The 20,732-nt window shown below is 44.8% G+C and overlaps 1 protein-coding gene across 14 annotated transcripts in view; it reads right to left on the reverse strand.

Moving 5' to 3' along the window:
• Positions 1-20,732, reverse strand: part of DLGAP1 (DLG associated protein 1) — an 822,007-nt gene that overhangs the window by 221,441 nt on the left and 579,834 nt on the right. For 9 of the 14 annotated variants that reach the window (XM_072949181.1, XM_072949175.1, XM_072949174.1 and 6 more), the window contains one exon: positions 1,782-2,810. In XM_072949181.1, coding sequence (XP_072805282.1) covers positions 1,782-2,738 — 957 coding nt within the window. In that variant the 5' untranslated portion in view covers positions 2,739-2,810. Of the gene's footprint in view, positions 1-1,781; positions 2,811-20,732 lie in introns of those variants that run through there. The other 5 variants (XM_072949183.1, XM_031690240.2, XM_072949184.1 and 2 more) reach the window with 2 other exon arrangements.

The raw sequence follows: 20,732 nt of genomic DNA on the forward strand, positions 1-20,732 counted from the left end.
TAGGCAATTATGTGTCATGAAAGCATTTCGTTGCTAACAAAGGCTGGTCCTAGATCCATGTACAGTATCCTTCTTTAACCTGATGTTTCTTATCTAATCTCTTCACTACTTATGAAAGTTCAAGTTTTTTTTAATTAAATTTGTTTTTGCCACTAATCACAGAACCTTCATAGATAAAATGTATCCTCTTCTAGGTTCTTTCTCTTCTAAGTTCACACATCCTTTCTTCAAATCAGATATCTTATCAAAATACTTTATTCTCAGGTTCAGATGAGATTTCAGGTGATGAGATCTAGGTGCTTAAAGAATTTATAAAGCTTTCAGCTGTAACCCTTATAATGGTCACTTCTATAAGTTAAGAGGCTTGGGCTCTAGTCCTACCCCTGCCACGTACTAACTGTGTGACCCACTAGGCTTTTAGCTTTCTCTGAGTCTAGCTTCTCATATGCCAAACGAAGAGGGTGGCTTAGACGATTCCTTTAGCTCTAGCATTCTGTGAGTGGTTCTTGATGAATTAATGCATGAAACAGCCTTATAGTAAATTGAGCCATGCCACCTTCAGTAGGAAATATTGTGTTGTTTGTGAAAACTATCTGTGCATTGGTGGCCTGCTCTAAACTCTGGGAATGGGCTGTGGCACTATCCTTGCCCAGTGACTGTCGGCCTAGAATATTCTCTGGGCTTGGTGGAGGCATTCCCAGGAGAGTCAGGTTTGTCACAAGAAATCCAAAGAGAGCAACAAGATGAATGTTTTTGTGGAAGGCTTTTTTCCTTGCATTTATTCTTAAGAGTGGGAAATGATTATGTCATGATTGTATAGTCCAGTAAAACTTTTTTTTTTTAAGATGACAGTAGCAAGGGAGGGCAGAGAAAAAAGACACTTTTAAAAAGAAAAATGTGAGGGTTCCTCTTATGGAAGGTTATGTCTTGGGAAAAATGACAATACTAAAGGGAGGCGTAGAAAAGAAAAAGACTGTTCCCCTGATATTTTTATCCAGGTGAAATCTGGTTTAAGTGGATTAGAGGGCAGCAGGAAAAACAGGAGACTGTAGAAGAGGAGGAGCGGCCTGCCTTGGGTCGTACATGTGTGGGATTTGCATGCTGATACTAATTGTATTTCATTGTTCAGATGCTTCCCCTTTTCCTCCTCTTCTCTGTTGTCCTGGATCTCTGCAGCTGTGCTTGTCAGGTCCCCACACTGGCTCCATCTCCACCTCCTCAAGGCACAGGGCATCGCCCTGACTCCCTGTGCTCTGGGAAGGGGGAGGTTGGATGGGAGCGTGGTTAGTATTGGCAGTGGTGTGAAAAGTGCAATGGGGAAGATGTAGGTCAACTTTCCCAAACTAATAGCTTCAGGCAGAATTCTAAATTAAAACAAAAAAACTGAGTAGATTTAATTGAACTCTTTCCAAAATTCCAAAGATCATCACTGACTTTTGTAAAAAGGTGGGTTTATTTAAAAATACTCTGTATACTCCCCTTTTCTCTCCTCTCTGTCCCACGATCCCTCAGACAAAAGAGGAACACAAAACATTAATAACTCCTTGCCTTTATGTAGGCGTGCTTTTCAAAGCACTTTTGTATCTAGTATCTCAATATAACTGGATGAGGTTGCTAACAGGCTTGTTTCCTGATAGGAGCCCTCAGCCTCGGAAATGCTAAGTAATTCTTTCAGGTTCATACAGACAATTTATAGTAAGAGCCAAGACTAGGACCAGGAGAAAATACCACACAATCAGCAGGTAGACGTTTAAGCATTCATCCCTCAACATAAGTGGTACCTGAAGGTACTGGCAGGAACGTTCTTGTTGACATGACTCCGACTTCACCATGGCCTGGTCCATGTTCACCGAGGCTTTCTGGTAAACCTCGCGGGCTCGGCTCACGGTCAGCGTGGAGGACCAGGCGCTCTTCTTCAGCAGCGGCGCATCCAGGGTGACGGGCAGGTTGGCGCAGGTGGAGCACTTGACGTCGTTGTTACTCCGAGAGGCCTTCACCGCCTGCTCGCTGATGGTGTTGTAGGCCTCCATGAAGTACTGCGAGGCCGAGCGGTCGGGGCACCGGCCCATGGTCATCACGCCGGAGGGGGCGTGGTAGATGCACATGTCGCCGTCGAGGTTGTCGTCGGAGCTCCACCAGCCCGGGGACGCGTTGGCGCGGGGCTTGGGCTCAGCGCGCCGCTCCTTGCTCTTGCTGCGCTTGCCGTACCTCACGGCCTGCGTCTCGTCGGGGCTCGCCTTGCCCCCGTTCACGCTGCCCTTGGACGGCCCCTCCAGGGAGTGCGATTTGGTGAAGAGTTTCTGGACCGAGTGGACCAGGTGGCGGATGCGGCCGGGGCTGTCGCTGCGGTGCTCCACGGCCGTGCGCTTGTACTGCAGCGTGTGGTAGCCATCCCGGTTGAGAGGCAGCTGCCTCTCAAATTGGTCCAGGAGGTTGGCGGGGATGCGGTTGGCCTTGGTGGCCAGGTTGCGGGGCACCAGGGCGCACTCGTCCTTGAGCTCTTGCTGCGAGGTGTAGTGCCGGCGCGGGAAGGTGCTGCTGGCCAGCGGGTCGCTGAAGGGGCCCACGCACTCGGCCTGGAAGGAGGTGCGCTGAGTGTAGTAGGGGTGGTCGGCCGGGTGGGGCTCCACCGGGCTCAGCAGGTATGGCTTGCGGTCTGCGTGGTGCGACAGCGAGTCACAGGCGGAGTCGCAGGTGACTCCGTGGTGATGGCTGCGGCTGCTGGATAACCCTTTCATCGCTGATGGGGCACAACCGCGGGGGTCATGGACACCCCGTGGTTAGGTTCCAGACCCTTCTCCCGCAAGGACCTGGGGGAACGAAGGAGAGAGGGACCATGGTTAACGCTTCCCGTGGTGAATGGCTATTGCTCTTTCGCGTGTGCAGGGTGCTTCTGAGTTCGTTTTCGGACAGAACTCATGACTCTCCCTAAAAGCAGCTGTAATGCACTGTTGGAAGAGCCCTTTTACCTCTGTAGGGTGGGAAATCCCACTCCAATCATACAGGACAGACAGCAGGGGTGAAAGCTGCTAAACCCAGGAAAGAAACTATAAAAATGCTAACTGTTTAAAAATGATTAGGAAGAAAAACTCCCTTCCCCTGCAGGATTCCAGTAACTGGCTGGGCCTTTCCCTTGCTGCTCTGGTTTTATTCTTAACTGTATGTTAATCCTCAAACTAGCTGACCAGAAGGGCTCAGTTTCCCTGGAAAGCTTTTGCTGCTCCCCGCTGCAGAGAGAAGTGGTTCCCCCTGTGCTCTGCAGGGCGTCTGCCGCACACGCCCTGGCTGCTCTGGAATGCTTGAGCACCCTGCGGGCCAGCTCACCGCTTCGTCCTCTTTGCCTCTCCCTACCTTGTGCCAGGCTGGCCGTGTAGACACAGAGTGAACAGTCCATAAATGTGAGTGGAAAACGTGAATAAAAGAGGCTTCTGGTACTTACAACTTTTGGATCTGCCTTTGTACCTTCTTTCGCATACTCTGCCTCTAGAAATCTGTGGGAGCAATCACAGCGAAAAATCCCCCACCCCAAGTGGTAATTGGAAAAACTAATGATGTGGCAAATAGATCAGAGCTGTAGAGAAAACCCGCCTGTGTGTTTCTGTCACCAGAGAATCAAGAGTTTCCTCTCGACACACCGAGAACGGATGAAGAAACCAATAGGCTTGAATTGGCTAGTCTGAATATCAGGGCATCTCCTTTTCCCGGTTTAAACGTCTCTGGTAAATATTTACAAGCGACTGCAAGATGGCCAAAGAAAAGGCTCTTAAACCGGTCCTGAGGACACAAAGGGCCGGGACCTGAGGGTCAGCTCTGTTTGGGAAAGCAGTGACTCTTGCAGACCCAGCTGTGGGAGCTTAGGTCACTCGACCAGAGACCTTCCCTCGTTGCTTTCGTACGGAGGCTGCTGTTCTACTGCGCAGGGTACTTTGTTTGGACTCTTAATAGAGTGTGTTCTTTGTTAGCAAAACGTGTTCCTCCTCACAGCCTGATTTTTTTTTTAAGCTTCCTAGAATACAAAAATTATCATACGGGGAATTGTCCGGAAAAGCCAATGTGACGTTCCAAAAATATTGCAAACGTCATTTCAGATATTCAGAGAGGGAGAGATAATTGGTTTAATTTAAGAAAAAACACAAAAACAAAGTAAAACACCCACATATGGCCTAATGAAGGAAACTTCTGAGGGGTTGGGCGTCCTCTGTTCCGTGGGACGGACGTTCGTGGGGGCTCCTGAGTGTTGAAGATCTCTAAGCATGCTTTAGGGACCTCCTTTCCTCCCCCAGTTTCTGGATTAACTTCCTCTCTGTTTCTGGATTAACTGCTCAGGAAAACTGATGGGAGTTTTAATCACTAGAGTCCCTCAAAATTGGTTAGTCTACTAAATTGTGAGCTTCTTGAGGGCAGGGACTACGTTTTATGCAGTCAGTAGCCAACAAAGTGCCTGGCTAATGTGGGAACTCGGTAAAGTATTTAGTCAATCAATTAATGCATCAATGCAGAATATCCCAGCGTGGTCCATCCTGTGGTTCAAGTCACATCTATTGAAGAAAAGATGACTGTGTGACAAGGGAAGGGCCAAGGAAGGAAGGGACCATCTCTCAGGCACTTTAGAAACTAGTGGATTCCAACGTGAGGCAGGAGGCACACGGGTGAAGGTTCCTTCTGCTGTCCCTTAGCCTTCCACTTCTGACTCTCCTCAGCCCACCAAAGAATGTCTCGCCTCTCAAAGTTCTACCTGCTTTGAAGTTAAAGTCTGGGAGTTTGCTGGTCTGCTGATTATGGAATGCTGAGGGAGAGGACAATCTGTCAGGAAGGAGAGAAGGAGGATGACACTTGAAGAGACAGAAAGAAAAAGCAGGACTCATGCTACCTGTGGTTCAGGACGAACCTATAAATAAAAACTTGCCCACTGAGGAGAGACAAACGTAAAGGAAATTTTAGCATCAACTAGCTTGGGACGACTTTGTGTGAAGTTACAATCCCAAGAGTAGGCTGTGGCAAGGAGGGGTACATGTTTTAAGCAAAACCATGGCACAAACTAATTTAGATGGAAAAATCCATTGCATGAGGAAGTTTCTCTCTATGAAACAGGTCCTGTTGAAGACATTTTTGCCTTTTAAGTATAGACTTAAAAATAAAAAACAAAAACAGCAATCCAGTTGCATTAGTCACATAGTTAAGTCTTATGATTCTACATAATACATCTCAGTATGTAAGATAATATGAAATAATGCTTCAGCCTTTCCTTCTGAAGCAGTTGGGTCTTGGGTAGATATTTTTGGCTAAATAAAATGTGAAACTGGCAAGAGTTGAAAACATGAATTACACATATTTACTCCAAGATGTAGACGATTATTTGAAATCATGTATTCAATATTTACATAGTTATCTTTAATTTGTGAATGGCATTTCATGTAAGATGATGTTACCTGCGCACACACAGAGCAAACAAAGAGCCTTTACGATGAACTTACTAAATGATGTAAGTGATGATAATTTCCATAGATTAAACATACACAGTGTAATTTTTACTAAAATTTAAGTGGGCTATTTTCAGCCTAACGACAAGCACTTATATTTTCATAGAAGATAATCAATTGCATCATAAGTTAACTTTTGTCATTCTTTACTTAATATTTGTAAAAGGATACTGAGATCTTATTTATTTATTTATTTATGTGAGTGAGGAGGTAATTAGGTTTATTTACTTTAATGGAGGTACTGGGGATTGAACCCAGGACCTTATGCATGCTAAGCGCTCACTCTACCACTGAGCTATACCTTCCCCTGGATATTGAGATCTTGATCCTTTTTCTCTGTGATATGGGCAAATGAAAAATAGCAATAAATGATCATAAACATTTCTAAATTCTCCCTCTATCTTTCTGGTTAAGGCCAGATAAATGACTTAATACCTTGGTCCTTTTCTAGAGAAAATATTAGAGTCTCTTCTACCCTCTTGTCTTTTAAAAAGGAAAATAGATTAATTTGTGATAATAAATTCAAGCCACACACTCAGTGACTTCCTGGTGAGCAGGAGCGGATGATCTAAAAGCCTCAAAGGTTAAAGACTCTCTGTGGACCCCACCCCAGAAGACCTGCTCCTCCTCCCCTCCTCCTTTACTTTCCTCTTTCCTTACTCATGAACTCCCTTTCCAGGCTACTTCTGCCACTTCTTTTTCCCCCTCCCCTAATTAATGTTCCTGAGTGGCATCCGTGGTCATCACTCACTCCAGCCTGCGGTGTGACTAACAGTGTCCCCGGAGAGAATTCACTGAACAGCCCTCCCATGTGAGGCTCAGTGTCCACTGCCGCAGACAACCGAGTGCAACCAGCAGATCCCTCACGGCCAGAAGGGAGGCCTGACCTAGTCATGAAAAAAGATAAATAACAATTCTCGTTATCTTTTGCATTCTTGGAAAAGGAAGCTGCTAGCCCCGGACTTAGTTTTTCAAATGGCCGTAAATTTCTGAAAATAGGAAGGGAAATTGTCTTTCGTGCCTGCCTTTTTGAGCAGGGGTGGGGAGTGTGAGTCAACATGCCTTTGTAAGGGTTTCTATGACTACGGTGATCATCTCTCAGTTTTTCTTGTTCACGATGACTTCAAAATTATGTTATGTTGTCCTCCTGAATTCAATTTTACTGTCAGATCATGTGTCCTGACTCTTGGCTTGGGAAATTTGTTGACTCTGTTGGCTACTGTGAGGTGAGCTGTGAGTGTGAGAGTTCCCATACCTGGACACACGCACTGCTGTCCAGACGATGGCTACAAGAAGAGCATTCAGCCCCGTAAAGAAAATGCTCTAGGCAGGTAATTTATTGGTGCCAAGGAAAAGACATGCAAACCACATATTGGAAGATGCTGACAGGAAGGGAAATAGTCTTGCAAAGCTGGCAAGTTCTTATTTTGTTTTGATTTCTGGGCATGTCTTTATTTAGAGCTGCTGTTCTTGATTTTTCTTTACATGCAGAGAGAGGAGCCACCTGTAGGGTGTCCACTCTCTCCCACGGTGAGGACTGACAGCCAGGCGATCACGACTTGCTTTAGAAAGGACAGTGTGGGGGACCCTCAGGAGAACAGGGTGCATGCACTGTGTTCTGGTTTGGGGAGATGCGGAGAAGAGGAAGTCTCCATGAATCTCTTCAGGGTCAAGTCACCTTTTTGGCTCCCCGCCATCTGCCTGTGACCTGCAGAAAAGATTCTCTTACTGAAGCATATGACGCATTCCCAGAACAACTGACTCGTTTCCCAGCCCCCCTAAATGTGCACTGGTGACCAATTCAAGCTAATGGAGTATAATTGAAAATGGCATGTGCAATTTCTGGAAAACATCTCTAAAGTGAAGGGCATACCCTATTTACCAGTTCCCTGGCTGGAATTCAGACTTGAGAGCTGGCTGAGCAGTGATCTTGGACCATGAGGTAGAAGTTACGGTCTGAGGATGGAGCAGCCCAAGTTAAAGGACCCGGCTATGTGGCGTGCCCATCAGCCTGCACATGTTCCTCTGCATCTTGTTTACGTGGGAGGAAGTGGACCTTTATCTTTGCCCACAGCTCTGTGATTTGTTTTCTGACCCTTGCATTTCAGCCGGGTCCTAAGTGAGATGGGCAGTCAAGCCTGAATCCTGGCGACCTTTTGTCAGTTTGCTAAACACAGGACTTGACTTTTGTGGTGGTGGTTCCCCACAAGAGCAATTTAAACCAGGCAGTGACACGGCCACACTTAGACCAGAGATTTCTCTGGCTGTAGTTAAGAAAATAGATTTGGGGGTGGGGAGGAGCAAGAAGATCTAAAAGACACAATCATTTCTTGCTTGGACAGTTCACGAGAGAAGACTAAAAGGGGATTAGGAGTCATCCCCTAACAGGTGAGAATGTCCTCACCGGGGGGCAGTGCCCCCCACTTCTGGCCCTCTGCCCACATGTATGTTTCCATCACAGTCTAAACAACATGGCGCTTTTTCCAGACAGAACAAAATTCTATGCAACATGGATGCAGATTCTTTATTAGTAATTTCTCCTCTACTAATAATAAATCCCAATTCTATGGAGACTGAGAATGAAGAGCTACATGAATACTGAACAGGCTTATGTCTTTAAGTGAAAACAATTTTTAAAGATAAGGGAACAGTTCTCCTTACAATGTGACTAACAGATGAAGCCGTGCCATTTTATGGTAAAAGTAAACAGAAAATTTACCAAAAGGCCCACTTTGGGGATATTTTTTCACCTTCTAAATTTGTAGCTGCGGAAGATAACTGCCTGCCATTTTCTTTCACTTTTCCAGGCTTCCCCACCCAAGGATTTTCATGCATTGTGTGCTTAAAATCATACAAATGCCATGAGAGCACCTTTGAATAAGCAGAGGCAGAATTACACCAGCTCTGCCTCACAGCGCCGCGCCGAGCCGCTTCACATACACAGAAAGTCTTTGGCGTTTCGCTCCCGCTAATTGCAGTCCTAGTCACCTACAGTTTGATTTTGTTTGTGAATACCTCCTTCAGTCAGTCTGCTCCTACAAATAAATGCCTTTGCAGCATTGCCCTTTCAAGAGATACAGTATTATACAAAAAACAAAACCACCATCCAAACCTCCTCCAGTTTGGTCACAGAAGTAGCACCATTACAATTGCCTTTGTCTTCACACAAAGCTTTAAAAAGCAGTTTCGCTATGGCTGTTGAGAATAAAAAGACGGAGGGTGGAGAAGCTGAGCGATGGCTAGGAGGGCGTCGCCAGCACTGGTGTGTTGGGCGCGGGCACAGGACTTTAGGGAGGACTTGGATGTGGAGATTGTGGAAGCAGTGCGTGTAAGACTTCCTAACATTCTTCGGGGTTGACACAGGTGGGGAAGTAACTGTCCTGACTCTGTGACTTTAGAGATCTGCTCCCCATGGGATTACCTGCATTTGGATTTCTAGGAGAGGGCGTGGTTATCTTAGCTAAACCTCCAGAGGGATTATCCCTGGGAGTCGCCAAGAGAATGTTGTCACCTTGACCGGCCGTGACCAACAGCTCTCCAGAAGGTACTGTGGGCAGGGGGACACCCTACCTCATGGGGGTAAAACAGAAGGCTGCAGAATTTTCACAGAGAAGAGTAAAAACCATCAGCGTCTACCTGTCCCCCCAAAGTTGAGAAAAACCTGCAAGCCGTGGACTAATCTAGGAGAAAGAGGAATGATGAGAGAAGGAACCTGTTTGATGGGCTATAGAGCCAGCCATAAAGGAAAATGGAAAAATGCAAAAACATGGCAGTCAATGCAACGCGACAGTGCCACGAAATAGCCTCTGATGAAAACAGAGTTACTTTTGTCTACGTCTCTCATAACTAGATGAATAGTCCTGTGATTGTGTTGTGGCACATTCTAGACAATCTGCTTCACAGCCAGACTATCTGTCTGTCTGTCTATCTATCTATCTACTTACCTACCTACCTATCCATCCCTCCATCCCTCCATCCATCCATCCATTTTTTTACCTGAATCAGAAGTTTTCTCACGTAAATTCTCTTCTTTTATTTCTTTTTCTTTTTTTTAACTGAAGTATAGTCAGTTACAGTGTGTCAATCTCTGGTGTACAGCTTCATGTCCCAGTCATGCGCACACATACATGTGAGTGAGTCAGATCGCCTGAGCTACGAACTTAACCTCATTGTTAAGGCCTCGCATTGGGATCCTTTCACAGAGCTTCTCTTTGCTTTGAAGCCTGTGCAAGGGAGTTATAAGGAACAAGTGTTTACACTTGTGTGGTTTTGGCTATTGAGACAACATCCACACTGCAGAAAGCATCTCTTGAGTGAGGCCTCTCACGTCTTAGTATTAGCAGAACTGTATTCAGCAGCCGACACTTCGTCCTGCAGGTACAGTTACTCTTAAGGTAAATTCATTTCTGTCTATATTTAAATACTGGGGTGTTTATCAGGAAATTTACAATTAAACAATAATGGTTTTATGGCTTTTCTACTTTCATTCTGCTTTTGTAGTTTCCTGGCTCTGTATCTTATGCCTTTTTAGGATATGTGTAATCTTGTAGACTGCTTCGATCTTTTGTGGAAACGTGCTGCAGCAGGGGTGGCAAATCTGTATCTGGGTATCTCTGTATTATATGAAATATAAATACTTGGTTAATATGTTAATTTCCTTCCCTTGATACCATCAAAGTTGAGTGTGCAGCAGACTCAGCTGGAGGGCTTGCGAAGATGTGGATCACTGGACCCAGTCCTCAGGGTTTCTGGGAGTATCCCCAAGAATCTGCATTTCTAACAAATCCCCCGGCGATGTTGACGCCGGTTCAGGGATCACAGTAACTACCGAAATAGACTCTCTGTTTCTTACATCCGTGATTCCTCCTGGGATACACACCATCCTTTCCTCCATTAGCCGAAACTCAAACCTTTCCTTCAAGCTCCAGCCCTGTTGTCACTTTTTCGGGTGGAGCTTTTGCTGAACCCAGTGGGCAGAGTTAACACCCGGCCCACGTGGTCTCTCCGGCACCTTATCCATACCTCCACCAGACACTGGGGATGTCTGTGGTCATTTAGTGCCTTATGTGTGGGTCTCTCCCAGGAGACCATGAGATTCCAGTGGACAGAAGGAGTCGCGCCCATTTTCCTATAACCATTTCCTGGGAAAGCCCTCATCTCATGGGATGCAGTCAGTAAGTGTTAGCCAAACAAATGCATGAATGGGAAGTCTCCTGCTTGGGAAACACAGCATTTTAATGTAAAAATAACATGGTAACTTATAAATAAAATGACTGTCTTTGTGCCGGGAATTCGTGTCTCTGTGTGGCACTATGCTCTTTGGCATGTGAGCGGAGTCTCAGGAAGACCCCTGACGGACCCTGGCTTTGCCGTCTGTCCTGCGGTTCAGGCATCTTCCTCAGCCTTCCCAGCAATTAGAGGCCCCTGAGCTACAGTGGCAATGACTGAGCAAACAGTTGGAGAAAACTCCATGTCCAGTTCTCTGCACACCTTGAAGACCGGGGAACATTCTGGTTAGAGTCGGGCTGCTGAAAAATCGATGCCACGGGGGAAGATCTTTTCTCTTTCTCCCCAGGAGCTATGGAATGCCCTCACTGGTATTTCTGAATCCAGGGAAGTACAAGCTGCACTTTATACGAGCCTCTGATGTGCCAGAAACTCAGTACTCATGCTTCACACCCTAGCAGGCTTGGTGTGGTTTCTCCCCTTTTCCACAGATGGAGAAACTGAGGTTCAGAGAAGTTGTATAGCTTGGCCAGAGAGCCCAGCTAGTAAACAGCTAAGCTAAGACTTGAGCCCAGGGCTCTGAGGCAAACACACAGGCTTCCTGCCCCATCAGTGGCGCCAAGAAATTTAAGATGCTGGAGGCAAGCACAGCAGGAACCAGCCTGCAATCGGCGGACCTCCACAGCTTTCAGACTTTCCTTTGAAGAAAGGTTTTACTGGTAAAAGAAAACGTGAAAAAAAAAAACATACTATCATACTTCATCATATCAACTCTTTTTGATATAAGAAGATTTATCCAACTTGAACACTTAATAAACGTTTAATGAGCTAACCAGGAAACTGCTCCCCAGGAGAGCACATCCTCTGGTGTGAGTAGGTGGCTCTGAGGTCTGGTTCAGGACTCAGCAGCGTTATTCAAGTCCAAGATGTCAGCCTATGAACACTGCTGCACCCAGGGCCCCGGCCACCCCTGCCTGCTTCCCCTCACCGCCCAGACCCTTCAGCCTCAATACAGAGGTCAGCCAATGTAGACAGTCACTTCCCAGCTGTCTATAGAAGCTAATAAAAGAGCTAATAGTCACGTATTACTTTTTTCCTCAACAAATATGTATTGAGCATCTACTAACTGACAGGTACGGGTCTAGGAACCAGGGATTAAGTTAGTAAACACAGCTCAAAAGGGCTGTTTCTTCGTGGAAGGCACATTGTTGGGTTGGGAGACAATATATAATGTTTATAATGGTGATAATTGTATAATATAATCTGTCAGGCAATGACATATAAAATATTGGCTTATTCAGCACTATTTACAACAGCCAAGACATGGAAGCCACCTACATGTCCATCGGTAGATGAATGGATAAAGAAGACGTGGTGTATAAATATAATGGAATACTACTCAGCCATAAAAAGAATGAAATAATGCCATTTGCAACAACATGATGGACCTAGAGATTGTCACATTAAGTGAAGTCAGTCAGACAGAGAAAGACAAATATTACATGATATCACTTATATGTGGAATCTAAAAAAAAATGATACAAATGATCTTGTTTACAAAACAGAAACAGACTCACAGACATAGAAAACAAACTTATGGTTACCAAAAGGGTTAAGGGGTGAGAGAGGGATAAATTAGGAGCTTGCGGTTAGCAGATACTAACTACTATATATAAAATGGATAAACAACAAGGTCCTACTGTACAGCACCGGGAACTATATTCAATAGTTTATAATAACCTATAATGAAAAAGAATGTGAAAAAAAATATGTATAACTGAATCACTTTGCTGTACACTGGAAACTAACACAGCATTGTAAATCAACTATACTTCAATAGTAAAAAAAAAAAGAAATTGTGGGCAAATAAGCTATAAAAATATTGGCTGATTTATTAGAGAGGAAGTTCAGTAAAGTTTATCCCTGTTAGTGTATTTCAGCCGACATTCGGCAGATAGATCTATGTGCCAGGTCCGAGGCACTCTGCAGGCATTATTCTACTTAATTAGCATCCAGCCCTGTGAGGTAGACACTCCTTTCATTGGTATTTTCCAGAGGAGGAAAACGAGGCACAGAGAGGTTAGACCATTTACTGAGTTAACCTAGCGCGCACCCTCTGCACCGCCAGGCTAATGACAGAGCTTGTCTTTGTCACTCAGCACAGCAATGGGATGTCACCAAGTCTGCAGTATATGGCCACACGCATTGTGCACAGCACACCCGCAGGGGGCAAACTGACGTCGTGTCGTGCGGCCACCCTGTGGCTCTGCTGATGTGCTGGTAAGCCATGTACTTTCATTTAAACATATAGTAACATCATATAATTAAAGAGAGGACCCTGGAGAAAAATCATGCATTCCAACATCAAATAGAAGTAAGAGTATTCATTATTATCATTGTCTAATAAGAGAATAATCGAAACCATGGAAATTACATGCAGATTTCAGAGGCGTAGATGGATGCTTAACATATACCTTATCTATGTTTTTAAATAGGCCCTTGAGAGGGGAAAATGGGAGAGACCTCAGAGAATTTATGAACTTGTCCATTAAAAAATGCCTTTTTTCGTCGCACATCTCTAAGCTTAACCTGGAAATTTTCAATTTCTGCATGGCTGCTTCTCCTCACCATCTGCTAAAGCTGGCACAGGGTGGGGGGCGGTAATTCCCATGGCTCAGGGAGGCAGCCTACGCCCCAGGGATAAGTAAAGACCTGTAAGACAAATGAAAGAAAGCAGAGTGGGGAGAGAACCCACAACGAACAGTGCATGGCCTGGCATCCGTCAGCCGCCTACACCAGGGGTCCCTGCTGTAACCACTGCCCCCGGCAGCTTTCCTCCTGACCGCCGACGGGCACTGTTTGCTCCACCTGAATCTGTGTCAAGACAAAATTCCAGTGAAGGGGATTGTAAGTTCCATCTTCTAGCCAAATAAGCGGGCAGCCTAAAATTCCAGCCGAGCGGATCTGAGCATGAGCGAGTGGTGGCGAGTGTGAGAACCAAGTGTGTAAGTCGGACGAGAAGTGGCTTCACATGGGAACAGGAATGTTAAAAGGATGCTGTTTGCAGGAAAATCGTTCCTTTTAGATGCGAAGAAACCTTTTGGATGAGATGAGATTCAAAACGGGGCCGCTTTTGCCTTACTACTTATTCTCTGTGTGCAACATGCCCAGGTTTGGTCAGATTTCAGAAAATGTTGTTGCCGTTCGTTGCCTTGAACCTGGAGCACTTGGCATGCTTAACTGGAAACAGCATCCTCTCTTCCCATCCCAGTTTTTGTTTGTGTGGGATTAGCAATGTATTGTTTTCTTTCTGTCTCTCTTTCTTTCTTCCTTCTTTTCTTTTCTTTTCTTCTCTTTTTCTTTCTCCTCTGGAAAAGCTATTTCAGGAAAAACCAGCTCTGTAAATTACAAGAGTTCACCTGTTAAGGTGCTGGGTATGCAACTGGCAGCTACATCACTGGTTTTAAACATGGTCAACATCCTGTGTCCTTTCCATGAGGAAATCCCTCTAGGATTATTTCGAAGTTCTTTTTTTAATCAAGATTTATTTTTATTTTTAGATCCTAAGAATGATTCCAGATCACTTGAATGTATGTGAAAAAAATGACATGTAATACTATTAAATATTAAATAATTTTTCAAAGGAATGTTATTTATCATCTAGTCCAAATCTTTACATTTTAGAGGCAAGAAATTTGAGATAACACTGTAAATATAATGTATGGATGTATGTAAACTTATATATGACTAGCCCAGTGTTCACACTGCAAATGTACATGGGTTAAAATGGCCCTTTGGCTCTCTGCAGAATGTGTTTCAAACCTCCAGGGACTCACACCCTTAAAAATTCCCTTAACCTAGACAAAGCCGTAAACAACGGGAGCCATGTTTGTGGTACATGGTCTGCTCTGCTGGCTGTGATGCTGTTGGCTGTTTATGGGAACACTGGAGAAAGCCGTCTATGGACTCATTAGGCTGACCATTCCTTCCAGGTGGAGGGAGATCATCATGGGACATGTTTCAAGGGAGATCTTTCTACAATAGCTGCCTCTAACCTTTAACCTTGTTGCCTACTGGATGCCTCATTAGAAAACCAGTCGTGCTAAAACGGCAGAGGTAACTTTTAAGTACCCTTAGGATGTCAAGGACTATTCGGCAAAAGACACACAGGACAAAAACAAAAGAGATTATCCTGTGGCTGACTGTTGGCCTTAGTGAAGTTTTATTTGCATTATCTCGCAGAGAGATGGGTCATCTCCTAAGGAAACACCAGTCACCAAGCCTACAACTCTGAGCTGGAGGAAAAGTTTTCCTTCCTGACCCTCATTCGGTGAGAATTCCCTCATGTTCCTCCTTACACCAACGACAGAATCGAGGTGGTCCTCTCAGGCACAGCGTTCAGGTTACGTGTGAACACATCCTCTCGGTAGCCGAAGGCTGTGAAGGATTCCAGGTGAGATCAGTCTCCTTTTGCTGGGCGCTACCCGGACGGATGCTAAACAGGGCATCTTGCTCTGTAGCCCATGGTGCCAAGTGGTGCCAGCTAGGGTCCAGAACAGGTCTGGGTTGCTCTGGGTCAACAGTGGTGATGTGATACAGTCTGTGGCATTTGGTCTGGTGAAATCCACAAACACTGCAGCAGTGCTGGCTTGGCTCCAGAATGACCTCAGCCTTTAAGGAAATCTAATTTTAGAAATTGTATTTATTCTTCTGGGGTCCTCAGGCTTGCCAAGGGCAGGCTGGGCCTCAGAGGATGCTGCTAGCCAAATGGAGTCTGCGGATCTGATCCGGTCCTGCCTCCAAACTTCAGTCTGGTCAGCCTGCAGTGGCATCCATCATAAGCATCTTGGAGTTGCCATTTGGTGGGTTTTCAGTGATGATTAAAGAATCCATTCAAACTGGGAGAAAATGCACTTGATCTTTTTATAGTTTAACTGCTTAATGAATCAGCACTTGAGGAAGAGACAGACCTCATAATGAAAGCACAGCTGTCAAGACTAAATATTTTGTTTTTACAAAGGACTATAATTTATATAATTCTTAGCTGTTAATGCACTTAAATGTTATTCACTCCTTAAGAAGTCTTGAGATCATTCAAGCCTTTCAAGATACACTTTGGTTCTTGCTCACATAAACCTTGCACATAAAAGAGGAATAAAAACATGAACCCGACTCATTTGGGAGAGGTAAATACATTTTCTGGACTAATGAAAGTACATGCGTTTGCAAGGTTTCTTGGTAGAAAGACCTGTGTTGTTCATTATTCTTCTATTATTATTCTGTTGTTATCATTCATTCTTAGTATCATCTTTTTTCCATTAAAGTATAGTCAGTTACAATGTGTCAGTTTCTGGTGTACAACATAATGTCCCAGTCATGCAGATACATACATATATTAGATTCCTAGTATTATCTTTCATCTCTGTTCTATATTCTCTATATGGTCTTTTCACTGACATTAGAAAAATAAATTAAGAGAGGTAAAATATATGTGCATAAAGGAAGGGATCAAAAAACTAATAAAGATCATTAGGAAGTCACTTCTACCAATAGCACTATTGTACACAGTTGTTTTAGAATGGCAAGTTTATTGGTGGTCATTACTTGGGGCTAAAGAAACCATCAAAAGAAGGTTCTGGTAAATTTCTACCCTCTTCCTGACTCTGTTCAAGATTTGGTCTTTTAAAAAGGATTCCCATGGCCTCTTTGGCCATTTTCAATTCCTCATTTGTTAGAAGTCTCAATAAGCCAATGATATAGGCGAGTGAATTTGGAGCTAGAAAGGACCACATAATTAGCTGGGCCAGAGTTTCCCCAAAGTGTGTTGTGTGCTCTCTAGTCCCGAGAAAGATTCTGTGAAAAAAAGAGATTTGGTGCAATTTGTTTGGGGGAAGCTGCCTCTTACATCCTCTCTTGAGAGAGTCACAAAACTTTAGCCTGTTATAGGCTGTGACGTTTTGCAGTAAAGAAACCTTTTGAACATTTTTATCCCAGCATTTTGTAAAAACTGGTCACTGAATCTCTTCAAGAATATCTCTTGCCATTTTTCAGAATGACTGCCCTGCAGAACACACCTGAGGAATCGCGGGTCAGCACCAAGTCTCCCATTTCACAGATGAGAAAACTGAGCACCATTCACTCTCTTTTCACCCACAAGAACCCTGGGTAAGTATGGAGAACAGAATTTGAAGCTGATGAGAACTCAGTCTATCTCTAGAAAAGAAAGAAAAAGAAATCTAGGAAGTTGAATTGATTTGCCCCAAGTCACAAATTAAGCAGTATTTGTGCCTAAAATCTAGAATTTCCTCACTTCTGCTTTTTCCATCCCCCAACCCAAAAGTGATCTTTCTAATACCTGAGGACATTTTTCTGGAATCCTTACAGCTTGCATTTTGCATTTGTTTTATGTCAAGTCCTTTCTTCTCAGTGCAGAACAAGCCCTTCTCACCAAACTCCCCCAATACACTCCCAGCTTAATGGACACTCTAATTCTCTCTGGAAAAACAGCCAGGCTGCCCAAGGAACAGGGAACGCTCACAGTCCAGCTCCTCTGGAGCTTTTCTAGACTGTTCCTCAAATCAAGTGATGTTCGTCTGACTTGGCATTGCAATCATGTAATTAAGTTAAATATTACAAAGACTCTTGAAGTACCGATACCATTTGTGTAAAATCTCTTTTAAGAAGAGTTTAAGAAATTGTTTCCGTTTAGAAAGATTGAATAGGTAGAGAGTTGTTAAAAATTGCTGCCAACGTAGCTGTGGGTGAGACAAGTGTAAATAAAGAGAAAAACGATAATTTAGAAGGATTCTGCATTCAGGTGGTTTCACATGTCCCAACCTACAACTGAAACTAGAATTTATAGATAGTACGCTATGAATGTGGTTTATGTGAGAAAGATGACTTGGAACTTCAATCAGTAGATTCTTTTTGTTTTTTAAAGACCTTGATGCTTCATGAAAAGGTTAGTGAATGAATAAATATTTATGTTTTAAATTAAAACTCAAGGTTTGAGGACAGTATTTTTAAATGACTTTTTAATCTAGCCTTTATAAAAGGTGACTACCAGTATAAACAAATCAGTTTAGAGGGATTGTTATCATGTGTCTAAACATTTAAAAAATACTTATTGCAAGTGCTAGAAAGTGCCACGTTCTTGTGTGGCGGTTTACAATTTTGAATTGCTGGCTATTGTATTTTACTTCTCTCGATTCGCTGGGTCTTTGACCATTAAAACTAAACCTAAAGCTGATTGCCTCAGGGCAGGGAGGACCAAGGGTACACCCAGAGCGCAGGAATGAAGATGCCCTGGGCTCAGAGGCACATCTTGACTTGAACTGGGAGGAGGACGTGACATAGGAGAGAGGAAACCCAGACCTGGGAGAAGTCTGCCAGACCCAGAGTGTAGTTTACTAAAGAAACCGGAGAGCGGAGGGCTTGAAGGATGATTCCATGGGAGTGTTTTCTTACTGGGAAAGCCAGAGATAGCGGAAGTAAAAGCTCTTATTGGGAGACCAGAAGAGTTCAGAGGGGACAGGACGAGAGACTAGGGTTTCTTTTTCGCCCCAAAGTACAGTAAGAAATAAAGAGTTTACTTCTTGATCCAGTATTTTTAAAAAAGGGATACAGCAATATGTCCCATTCTAGTTGCTCGTTTCCAATCTGATCCTGTCGTCTTTAAAGATGCAGGCCGTGAGCGCTAAATTCTTTCTTGACCTACGGTTTAGAAAACTGTGTAAATTATGATCGCTGAGAAGTCAGGGAGCGCGACTCCTCCAGCTCTGTTCTTCTTCCGCGGGACTTTTGTGTTTGCATACGCATTTTAAAAGAAGGCTCGTTTCCCACCCTATCAGCTCCTAGGGTGGGCACCTGGTGTGGGCTCAGGTCAGACAGGGCTGGCAGCGTCGCACATCTCTGCCTGCATCGCAAGCGCAGAAGGATGGCAAACCTACAGGGAAGCCGCATCTGTAGGCTTCATTCGCGCTGTCATTGGTGAGGGCCCAGGGCTGACTGTGTGGACGGATGACCTCAAAGAGCCCCTCCCCCCTTGTCGGGGGAGGGGGGCGAGGAAAGAACAGGGGCGGGGTCTGAGCAGTTGCGCAGGCGCTGAAAGAACCAGAGGCCCGAGGTTCTGGCGTGGAGGACGCAGGCGCGCCCCCTTCACGGTCTGTGGCTGCGGCGGGGACCACAGGTGTCAGCCGCAGTCGGGAGCACGCGGGACCCGGGGGCCCGGCAGGTGCAGCTGCTTCCCAGCTGACGCCGAGGAGGAGGAGGGGCGAGGCCGGGAAAGGCAGGCTGGGAGCAGACAGCCCGGATCCGGACGCCCAGGGTCGAGAAGGAACGTCTAGTTTGACCAAACACCCTCTAAGACAGAGCCTCCCCCGGAGTCCCTGCTGCCTTCGAGGCTCCGGCGTTCCGAGTTCTCCGTCTTGACTGCAGCTGGAGTCTCGAAAGGTAGGCTGAATTTACTTGTAGAAAATGAGAAAAAGTTCTCCTCCTGCACATGGGAATTGTAACTGCAGATTTTAAACCTGATATACCTGCAGGAAAGCATTCTGGGTCTGTGAAGGCAACAGGCAGCTCCTACTGGGTTTTTGTTTTTTGTTTTTTTAAAAAAACCCTCGCTGCCAATGTTCTAGACTCTGTACTGAACATTGAGTCAGACGTCATTCCCTGTTCACTTGGCTCTCGGGCAAAAAGAACACAATATACCGAGAGCCAGTGTGATGGGGAACAGGAAAGCTGCACTGTTCTGAATGTGACATATTTAGGAAGTGGGAATAAAACATCTTCAGGACACCTTATTTAGTGGTAACTGGTGTATGGGACAAAAACTGTGAACTCATAAGCCATTGATCAGACATCTCAAAAATTGTGTGTAACTGTCGAATTTCGCCCATAACTCTGTGTGGCCGGGATGGAGGTTCACTGGCACCCTTGAAAAATGATTTCTGGCCCCCACTTGTGACAACCCCGGGTCTGACCTGGCTGCTTGTGTTTTCAGAATGTTTCCTTGGTGATTTGGCTGTGCTGCTCCGGTTGGTAGCCTCTGTTACAGAAAGTTACCTGTTTTTTAATCAATTCTCTATTTATGATGAATCTTTTATGCAGCATTCTGAAGAGGGGAGAAACCATCTAGGCTGTCTCACAAATATGTTTCCTCTGCGAAAATATCCTTGAACATAATATTACTACGTAAACATCCAATTGTGCGTTAATTAGGATACAGGTTTAATAAACTGAAAAGTTACAAATGCGTGTTGGAAGTGTCATGCTAGGGGGGGCCTAGTCCTGAATCATAAATACTAAGTGTTGGTCTGGGGCAGAGACTGGCGTATTTCGATCTTTAAGGTGCTTAAGCACAAGCACAGGTGCCTCATGGGTCTTAACCCTCGTGGTTCTGGTGCCAGGTGTGTGTGTTTCGGGACTCCTGGCTTGGGTTGCTGAGATCAGTAGGTACAAAGTACACTGTCTAAAAACAGGGTGGTGGCATTTGGTTAGAATGTGAACTTTTAAGTTAGAAGTGAACTTTTCTCTCCATGGAAGATCTTAAGTCACAGTGGTAATTCTCTACCCGAAACCACCTGGTGTCTGTTTATTGCCACGATAGAGGTTTGCTGTGGGAGGCAAAGGGCAGTAAGAGCGGTTGTGTCTTCAATAGTTGAAAGCAAAAGCTGGAGATCTTCGCTAAGGGAGATTTTCAGTCGTTGGCAAGAAAGGCTTGCTGACAGGTTTTTAGCATCTACGTTTTCTCCCTCAAGACCTGAGATCACATAATGCAAGCAGCTGGGTGGAACTCGAGGCTTCTAGTCCTTGACTAGTCATCAAGTCTATCTGTACTTCTGTATTAAATTCACGTGGTTGGGTACGGCCCCTTGATGGGCCATTAACAACTGCGACTTGTAATGTTCTCAGGCTGTTTTAAAAGGGACCAGCTGTCCAGTGGTGATGCCTGACAACGCGGTATGCCGGTTTGCTCTTCCTGACCGTGGGTGTTCTCTTGCTTTTGAGTTACATTAGTGACAATGA

Source organism: Vicugna pacos, chromosome 24 (genome assembly GCF_048564905.1).
Source record: "Vicugna pacos chromosome 24, VicPac4, whole genome shotgun sequence".
NCBI classification, from domain to species: Eukaryota; Metazoa; Chordata; class Mammalia; order Artiodactyla; family Camelidae; genus Vicugna; species Vicugna pacos.